The following is a 9760-nucleotide window of genomic DNA, read 5'->3' as shown; positions in this document are numbered from 1 at the left end:
TCTCCGCAATTGCATACATATTTGCTGTAATTTCTCGAGCATTGTATTTAAAAAACGCATCTCAAAATGAACCGTGAAATCCATATCTTCTCTTCATTAGAAAATTTTTACTAAGTGCGAACACGAAATTCGAGTCAGGTTTCGAATTTCCGAAAGAAAAAAAATAATTTTTAATACGTGAAAATGGGTGTTCGTTTTGATATATGAATTTTATGCACTGCTTGGTTCATATATGCAAAAAGATATTGTAAAGAAGTCAACAACGAAGATGAAAAAAAATATACTAAAAATGAATCTTTTTGCAATTTAATAATAAGTCTTGGCACCTCGTCCCTCTTGTTATTTTTGAATCATTAAAAAAGGAAAATATGCAATTTGCAATATGCGGTATGTGTGTGTGGAACATTCATAATTTATATATATAAATAAAAAAAACGTCTTTAAAGCGATGTGCTGTAAAGGTACAGTGTATCGTAATCGTATACATGATTCTATATCTATATGCAACATTAAAAAAATAATTCATTGCAGTAAAGTTATGTGAACTTTGCAGAATTTTATATTTTATTTGAGACGATGAGTGTCGGTTAAATTAAATGTTGTAAACTCTAAATCCAATTCGATATAATTATATCGAGGTACAGCTATCTACGAACCATAGTTACAATATGATAAGCGTATGGTGAATCCAAAATTAATGTTCGTATAATTCAATCAATACGCGCGACCATTATAGCAGCTGATCAACATCTCACAAAAAATGAGCGTAATTAAGTTCCAAACAAAACATTTTTATATTTTATTTCGATTTCGAACGTTATTTGAAGTATTTCTGCATTATATCATGCATCGAAATTTTGCATAATTAATTTTTAATTCAGAAAAGTAACGTGAAAAATTAAGAAAATAAGCAAAGTCAGAAACCTTCTTCAACGTGCATGCAGGGCGCCATCTTTTTATTCAGTCGAAATTGCGAAAATTTACATGTAAAAGAATCGGGATATATAGCAAAGATGTAAACGAAATGTCCTTCTTCATTTGGCAAATGACCCTTCTCCATCGAGTTGTACATGTTCAGGGATTCCACGGAAAATTTAAAGTAAAAAAGTCGAAAAGTGAGTAAAAATAACGAAAATAGTTGCTAGAAATAGTTGATTTTCTGATGAAAAAGTTGGTAAAATAGTGAGTTTTTAGGAACTTTTGTACCCTATTCTACGTGAAGTCAAGATACCACGCCTATGTTTCCCCTGCATGAAGCTACAGGTCATCAGTATCGTAGATAACTTTAATTTCACCAAACCGGAGGGTTCTTAGCGATATAACAAAAAAAAATGAAGAATATACTGTAACCAATGAATTTCATAGACAGGAAGACAACAGAGAAATGATAAGTTGGTACGCCTGTGGCGAGATGGAATACGCATGAGGATGACAGCTCAATTGTATGGGAGAGAATGTGAGAGAATTTCATACAATTTTGGGGCCTGCCTCTCCCATAGCGCCTAGCTGTCATCCTCATGCGCATTCTATCTTGCCACAGGCGTACCAACTTATCATTTCTATGGGAGACAGGAATACGTCCGAATCGAATGCCGACGAATCAGCATTTACAAAAACCTGAAGCGTTACTTCGTTTATTACTTCAAGACTTTAGATTTGCTTGCAGAAAGTGGCAAAACATTAAAGATAAATCAGTAGATAGGTAATGCCTGATTCTCCTTGCAGTTTTGTGACAGTCCTAACAGCAACTGGCTCAAAAATACGGAGAAGGTAAAAATTTCAATCTGAAATTGGTAGAAGAATTATGTACAACAGGAGAGGTTAGGTCACTGTAGCATCGTGCTAAGGAAATTTAATGCAGGAAGAATGTTAGGAACTTACTTTTTTTTGGATCATACTTCTAGGGTAAAGTTTTGTTCCTGTAATTTTTATGTCAATTTAACATCCATCCACAAAACACTGACTACAATATAGTCCCTAAGTTTGTGAATGTTTTGAAAATTTACTTATCAGACTTATAACTTGAAAGCGTCTTGGTCATAACGTATACCTTCGTCAATTCAATCTTTTGCGCAATCCTTCTAAAAAAAATCAAAAAGAAGGTGCACTATCAGTTAACTCTTTCAATTGACTATTTCCATCCTTATTGATAAGGATTCCAAAAGGAATTGCAATATATTAACAATTTTTAGAACTTAGGATTTTTATAAAATCTTTTTTTGTGCAAAGGTCAATACCGTTGTTAAAAAATATAGCTATTGATAGATAAATGCAAATACGCAGCGGAGATACGTAGATTCATCTCAGAAAAGTACAAAAACATAAGAAGTAGATGCGGAGCGACGACACGACGTTTTTGTGTGCTCTAGAGGTTACTCTGATATAATGCCTTTTGCAAGGTAATTGAATTTTTATAGAAGAAAAAAAAGGATATATTCTAGCGCCGCAGGCGAAACTTTACAATTCTAACATTTTTTAATCTATTTTAATTGATTAAAAAAAAAGTGAGAAAGGGTCTGAAAATAGTTGAAAAAAGTGAGAAATAGAGCAAATAGTTCCTCACTTTTTCAGATCTTGAAAATAGTTGGAAAAAGTGAGAAAAGTGAGTGCGTGGAATCCCTGCATGTTATGAACACAAAATCAGCTTTATAAAAAAAACTAAATACATTTTTGTTATGCTCTAGAATAATTTAGTGCTCATAATAATGCTATAAATCAAAATAAAATCGTGGTTTGGAACTCAAAGCTGATTTTGTGTTCATAACATGTACAACCCGATGGAGAAGGGTCATTTGCCAAATGAAGAAGGACATTTCGTTTACATCTTTGCTAAATATCCCGATTCTTTTACATGTAAATTTTCGCAATTTCGACTGAATAAAAAGATGGCGCCCTGCATGCACGTTGAAGAAGGTTTCTGACTTTGCTTATTTTCTTAATTTTTCACGATACTTTTCTGAATTAAAAATTAATTATGCAAAATTTCGATGCATGATATAATGCAGAAATACTTCAAATAACGTTCGAAATCGAAATAAAATATAAAAATGTTTTGTTTGGAACTCAATTATTGAAAATTAAGCTATAACGAATCGAAGCGGAAACCAAACTTCTTCCTAACTTCAATAGGCGACTTACATAAAACAAGGGTTGCCCAATGCCTTTCTGATTTTATTTTTAGAAATCTGAATATTGTTCAGTGATCAATTTCTAAGAAGGAAATTTTAAAGTACTAAAAAAAATGTTTGAAAAAACTATAAAATGTTTACAGAGAACGTCTCTCAGTTAACAGAAGAAACTTCGCTCATTTTGAAATTGTCTGCATAAGGGTCTTCATTTCATTTATTTATTCATCAGGACAACAAGGGTAGCCTTATGTATTATGCCCTTCAATACACCACATAAATACAAAATAAAATATTTTCGCAATCTTTTGCCAGTCAACACTGTCTGTTGACGCATTCAACTAAGACCTAGTCTTAAGTTGTCATCGATCCTCATTGATTCAAAAAATCTACTGATGACGCTATCCATTCATCCATCCTTCGTAAGTTAAAATTCGAATATATTTGTACACGAAAATTTTGATTTAAGGTCAGGTGAAGTTGTTTACAATTTTTGCGATAGTAAACACCTTCACCTGGCCTTAAGAATCTGCGGCATCCAAGATTAGATAAAAACCGAAAGGAATTATTTGAATTGTGCAGACGAGTGTGTAGACATAGAGTCTGAGTGCAGCAGGGGATTTAATGAGTTAATGTGGTTTCTTGTGAGAACTTCAAAGTTGCAATGCAAGTATCCGGGTAGCTTAATCGGCCGAGTGATTGACTCATTGCCTATCGGTCCATGGTTTGATCACCAGGGCTATCAAGCTGATATGCTTTTTACTAATCTTGGATGATTAGTCTCTGCTATCAGTAACATATAATTAGCGCTGATTCTAACAAAGTCTCTCAAAAACCGATAGCGTGCGTGTAAGTCGATACTTTACTGTGAGTTTTTGAATTGCCAGTTGTGAGTTCGAAATTCAACCGATGTGATTCTATTCATCAGATTGTTGTCTACAATAACAACATTTGATTGAATCGGTTCATATGGTTTGCGTCTCGGATTTATTACTCTGTATTATAGAGTTTGTAAGCCTCGCTTGTAAAAGTCATTCAGTAACAACGACAACAATATAAACATAGCTAACGCCGACCCGTACGAAACACCTAATTCGTATCAAAAGCCTTTAATGTGAAACTCTTTATTTCTCTTACTTCATACTCTTCTCTGCTGAAAAACTATTCTCCCTTTAAAATCATTTACATTATCCACTCTTTGCCTTGTTATCATATACAAATAAATTGCCGGAGGCAATATAGACAGCCCCGTACGAAGTCAACTTTCATAAATTCCTATTTAAACAGCTATATACCGCTATATTTACCTATATTTCACTGTAAATAAACATTTCACAGAGGAATATGCTATTATATAGCTCTATATGCCTGTATATAGCTCAATATAGCTGTATATAGGTATATATAGATGTCCGTATATGGAATGTCTGAAACACCCCACACACATGACAAATTATTTCCATGTTAACAGAAACTCTCTAAGTACCATTTTCCCAAGATATATCACTTTTATTAAAATCCAATATGGCCACCGGCAGCCATTTTGTTAGGAGACCGGAAATAGTACCGACGCTTTACATTCGTTAATACCTTTCAAACAAAAAAAATTCATGAAATTCGGTCAAAGTTTACTCGAGATATTGACAAAATACTCCACGTTCACTGTACGGCCGAGTAGCCAGATAAGAGCTCACTCCAAGAGACCTAGCTCACGCTCCGGAGAACATAATTTCAAAAACTTTTTTTTTCCCTGATTGGTACGGTCAATACCTATCTAATATAAATAAATAAATAAAGCTAAAACAGACGAAATATGTTTAAATTTGGCTGACCTACAAGCAAAACTGCTTGCCGCCCTGTACCTGTTTCACACCAAGGGGTCTAACTCACGAGTCGGTCATCCTATTTCCATAAACTTTTTTTTTGTCGATCGGTATTGTAAATACCTTTTATTTGACGTATCACTTACAAGTGTAACGTTTAAATGTCCGGAGATATCTTCGAAAAACCGTAAAGCACTTATTGAGCCCCAGCTCGGGAGGGGTCGATCCAAAATCACTCATCTTCGAACTTAGCATGTCTTTTGACATTATCAAACGGGAAAAAAAAGAATTTTCAAAATCGGATGCGTTTTACTCAAGTTATCGTGCAGACAGACGGACAGACGGACATTTTTTTTTCACTGATTTGGCATCTCCAGACAACCACAATAGGTTTCCCCTTACTCAGGGAGTCCAATTCGACGTGTTACAAACGTATGCGTAACCCTATAAGACCCCAGTACTTCGTACGGGTCTAAAAATGGATCCAACTTACATTTACGTAAGACCAGTATCCACTATTGATTTTGCGATATCATTGGGCCAGAAATATGGAAAAATGCCGGAACATCTAGCTTCCAATTTAAGGAAACACAGAATATTGATACATCAATGCTCATTTTAGGTCGTTGAAACGGCTTCCAGCAATTAAATGCACTTCAAGCACTACTGAAACTGAAACTGTCACACAACTGTAAAAACATTTTCATGTAAAATAGAGTACTTTCTGCAGCTGACCACTATGATCACTTTTGCTTGAAGTGCGTTGCTTCCAATTATCAGAGCCGAAAATATTATTTCTTTTCCTTATCAACAGCAATGCTAGAATTATGCGTTTTTCATTTCAGACAGAATCACTCGGTTCCGAACTCTCGTTCAAAGTATATAAACACTGAAGGTAGTGCAAGACCTCAGCGGATCATAGAAATTACGGATCCTAACTTTCAGGTGAATTCATTTTTGTAATGCTGTCATCATCATCTTGTGACTAATGTTGGGGCACCTGCTTAACTTTGTATGGATACAAATTGATTTCACCACAACTATATTCACCTGAAAGTAGGGATCCGCGATTTGTGACCACTCATACTCTGATCGTGTGTTTTATCCGTCGCAGTTCGCAGCATATCTCTACCTATTTCAAGCCGCTCAGTTCAGACAAAGAGAAAGCAAAGAGAGCAAAGAAAAATCTTTAAAATATTTCCGTATATTTCACACACTGCATAATATTTACATCAACCAACGAAGACTTGAATAACAATGAGAGACCACGCCCGAATAGTTACTGCTCAAAAGAAATCGTTATCAGAATACATTGGTTCCTGTTTGATTTCGATCGAATTTCTAATATCCATGTAGGCCTCATCCTTTCCATGGCCACTTTTTTCAAGCCAAATATTATCGTTTGGTATGCTGATGCCTTTACATTTATCACGCTTTTCATAGTTCCATGGACTCACTGGACTTTTGGGCTCTTCCTTAATTTCAACACTTCTTTGCGGTGACGCAGCAATCGGTTTTACAGGCATAGGAACGGTCAACGAAAATTGACAAGTGCTTTGAGGCTCTAACTCTTTCAAAAACGATTTTTTAGGAGTTGAGCGTTGGCCTGGCGAAGTCTTATGATGTGACGATGCTTGTCTCTTCTTTGGAGGTTTCATAGTTGCTACTTCAGCAAGTTCTTTGAACAAATCATCCAGATCTTCGTGTTCAACACGCTCTTTGAGACTTCGTTCGTTTCGATGATTTCGCTGACTCCGGTCGTTTCGCTGACTCCGTTTATATCGGTCTCTCTGTTCATTTCGCTGATTCCCTTCGATTCGTTGACTCCGTTCGTTTCGCTGACTCCGTTTGTATCGCTCTTTCCGTTCATTTCGCTGATTCCCTTCGATTCGTTGACTCCGTTCGTTTCGCTGACTCCGTTCGTTTCGCTGACTCCGTTCGTTTCGCTGACTCCGTTCGTTTGAAAGACCTTCAATTGATTTCAAAACGAAATTTCTGCATTGCTGCTGTAGCTTCAGCAACTCGTCTCTGTCGCGTTTGTGTTTACTATTACCGTATTGTTTCACAGGTTTACGGCCATGCACCGAAAATTGTTCATGCATGACATAATCATGTTCCAATTTAATAGAATTACTAAGTCGCTCTCTGTCGTTGACTTCTTGCGGTAATAGTGTTTGAAGAGCCGACCGTGGATGCGCCATCAATTTGTTGATGTTCACGACGGATATTTGAGGATTCTGTTCCTGGCTACGGTCGTCTGATTGCTTCAATTCAACGTCGGGTGACTTATCATCCGAATCGATCCACAGTGATTTGTCCTCAATGTCAAAAGCATCATAATTCGATGGCAAAACCAATGAGACACCACTGCACTTTGGCTTCCTTCCTCTACGAGCATTTGGCGCTTCTACTACAACGTAGGGAATACCTAGTGCCTGCGCCTTCTCTTGTGCTACTTGGACTCGCCTCTCATATTTTCGCTTATAGTTTCGCATTCGTTCACGTTCCAAATATTGTCGATATCGTACCGGATCACGTCGCTGTTTGGCTCGGTATTTTCTCATTTGGGCGGCATTTGACCTCTGAAATTAATTTTGTTTAAATTTACAGACTGAAAACATTGACGTCGAACGCGCTTTTCGCACATTTTGTTACCTTTATCGATCTCTCCGTTTCAGTTCCATTATCGGGATCGGGCGCATCGATCACAATATGTTCATTTCTCACATGATTTTCTGAGAAAATCTCACTATTGGTTGCAGTTGTCTGAAAAAATGTAATTTCAATTCGTTACTTCGTCATTGAGCGACTCGTGAAATATGTGCTCACAGGGAGATAACATGGATGTAAGGGGTAATTGTAACGGTCAAAAACTGGTGACAAGCTCTGATGTGTGACTTCACGCTCGTGAGCCATGAACTCTAGTTACGCATTACATCCATAGAATCTTCCATCAGTTACACTGAAAATACTGAGAGTGTCTACGAGACAGTGTCTACTGTAGTAGTCGAAATACAAAAGTTCAATGTCGTCAGCATTTTTCATTAAAACAAATTATTTCGCTTGCCAAGTAACTGGCGAAACAACGCACTTCAAGCATGAGTGGTAAATTTAAATGGAGTACTGAGACTGGACAGTGTATCAAACAAATTTTTGCACTGTAAAAAAATCACATTTTTCATACAAAATAGTACTCTATTTGGCAGCTATCACTGCAATAGCTCATGCTTGCAGTGCATTGAGCGAAGGCAAATAGCTATTTTCACCTCCCATCCCTTGGCATGTAACACATAACCTAACAATATACATTTTCGATATAACGAAAGTAAGCACGAAAAACGGTAAAAAAAGACCGATCAATCACAACTCTAATACGCTAGTACGCTTTAAAAAAAATCCATTAAAAGTATTCCTTACATCGCTCGACTCAAATTCATTCAACTCTCCATCACTGTCACCACTATCGTAACAGATAATTTCGTTGAAACGTTTTTCCTCTTCGTTTTCTTCGTCTTCATTCAAAACTATTTCAACTTTTGAATGTGCGTCCATCGCAATAACAAAAAAAAATAATTAATTTTTGCCGCAAGTACAATGTGATAATAGCGAAGATAATGATTGAACCGTTGACAATTTAGCGTTGACTGTTATCGAACGAGTATTTTAAACTTGAAAACCGATTAAATTAAATGTTAAATTAAAGTCACAATCGCGATTTTGTTCTTTGTGGAAACAGCATTATAACATCGATAACACTCTGTACTCATCCCATGTCACGGTAAATTTCGAATATGTCGAAATTTACGAAAGGCAAGAGTGTTATTTTCGTAGTACACATCCCAAGATTCCAGTACAAAAAATACGGCGGCTCACCTTTCAACGTACTTAGAGCGCTTAAACTTTAAACGCATTGAAAATAGGATTTATGCCACTCGACATCATAATATGCAAAATTGGCAAACTTTAGATGCCTCTGTGGCATAAAAAGTTGTATGAATCACGGTGCAAAGTACTTTATTAGGCTCACGATGTGTATTGTTTACAATTACACATCTAGAGTCTAATAAAGTACTTTGCACTGGATGTCATAAATAACTATACGACTACGATTAGTCAGTGCCGTTTTATCCAATTTTAGCGCACACTCATTTTTCATTTATCGTCACCCCTTATTTTGAACGAACCCCTTATAACTTATGGCACCACACCTAGTGAAAGTGTAGTCATTCTATCGTCTTCACAATAATTTTGTGAATAATTAATTCTCTAAGCCTAGATTTCCACTTACCAGAGAAGTACTCCGTGTGAGAGACAAAATTGAATTTTTTCAATTTTTGCATTGTTTATTTGTTTGCTCTCTCACGGAATGCTTACCGAGTACTTTTTGTTGAGTGGAAACCATAATTAAATTGAAATTTGAAACAAAGACACTATAAAACGAAAATCCTTTTCATCGATAGCATCGCTTGAATTCGTTGTTCAAATTCAACAACCGTATAATCATAATGTTGCATAACGGCGGTTGAAAGTTCTAGTACAACAACGGCAAAAAATCTGTCATTTTCTCCGATTTTGTTTTGACACACGAATCATCAACAACCATTTTACTTGGCAACATGTAAAAGAAATCTGGGTGTCGAACATTTATTTATCTTTTTTGCTTTTGGTTTATTTCTCTTTTGTTTACATTTTTCGTTCGTAATTTCCTCCACATTTTTTCGCTGACACACATCCAATTTTTATTTCGATGAAAAAGTGCCCGGGACAGCGGTACGAACGATTACAATTTCCTGCAAGTTGTTGTTCTTTTGC

The 9760-nt window shown here is 36.1% G+C and overlaps 1 protein-coding gene across 4 annotated transcripts; it reads right to left on the bottom strand.

Annotated features, from left to right (window-relative positions):
• Positions 1-6136: 6136 nt before the first annotated feature.
• LOC119085033 (DNA ligase 1-like) lies at positions 6137-8730 on the bottom strand. 4 transcript variants are annotated; one of them, XM_037195227.1, is made up of 4 exons: positions 8366-8730; positions 7604-7714; positions 6374-7530; positions 6137-6313 (listed from the first exon to the last, which is right to left on the bottom strand). In XM_037195227.1, the coding sequence occupies exons 1-4, from the start codon at positions 8498-8500 to the stop codon at positions 6235-6237; spliced, it is 1482 nt and encodes a 493-aa protein (XP_037051122.1). In that variant the 5' UTR covers positions 8501-8730; the 3' UTR covers positions 6137-6234. The 4 variants fall into 4 exon arrangements, with proteins under 4 accessions (XP_037051122.1, XP_037051121.1, XP_037051123.1 ...); XM_037195226.1 differs by having other exon boundaries at positions 6137-6728; positions 6765-7530; XM_037195228.1 differs by having other exon boundaries at positions 6137-6696; positions 6778-7530.
• Positions 8731-9760: the final 1030 nt, after the last annotated feature.

Source organism: Bradysia coprophila, unplaced genomic scaffold (genome assembly GCF_014529535.1).
Source record: "Bradysia coprophila strain Holo2 unplaced genomic scaffold, BU_Bcop_v1 contig_94, whole genome shotgun sequence".
In the NCBI taxonomy this organism is placed as follows: domain Eukaryota; kingdom Metazoa; phylum Arthropoda; class Insecta; order Diptera; family Sciaridae; genus Bradysia; species Bradysia coprophila.
Note: the sequence above shows the minus strand (reverse complement) of the source record. Positions and strands in the feature narration are given on the sequence as shown.

Coding starts and splice junctions, on each gene's coding strand:
- LOC119085033 (XM_037195225.1), bottom strand. CDS start 8,500: ATGGACGCACATTCAAAAGTTGAAATAGTTTTGAATGAAGACGAAGAA. Junction 7,715..8,365: donor ATGAATTTGAGTCGAGCGAT/GTAAGGAATACT, acceptor ACATTTTTTCAG/ACAACTGCAACCAATAGTGA. Junction 7,531..7,603: donor AAACGGAGAGATCGATAAAG/GTAACAAAATGT, acceptor AATTAATTTCAG/AGGTCAAATGCCGCCCAAAT.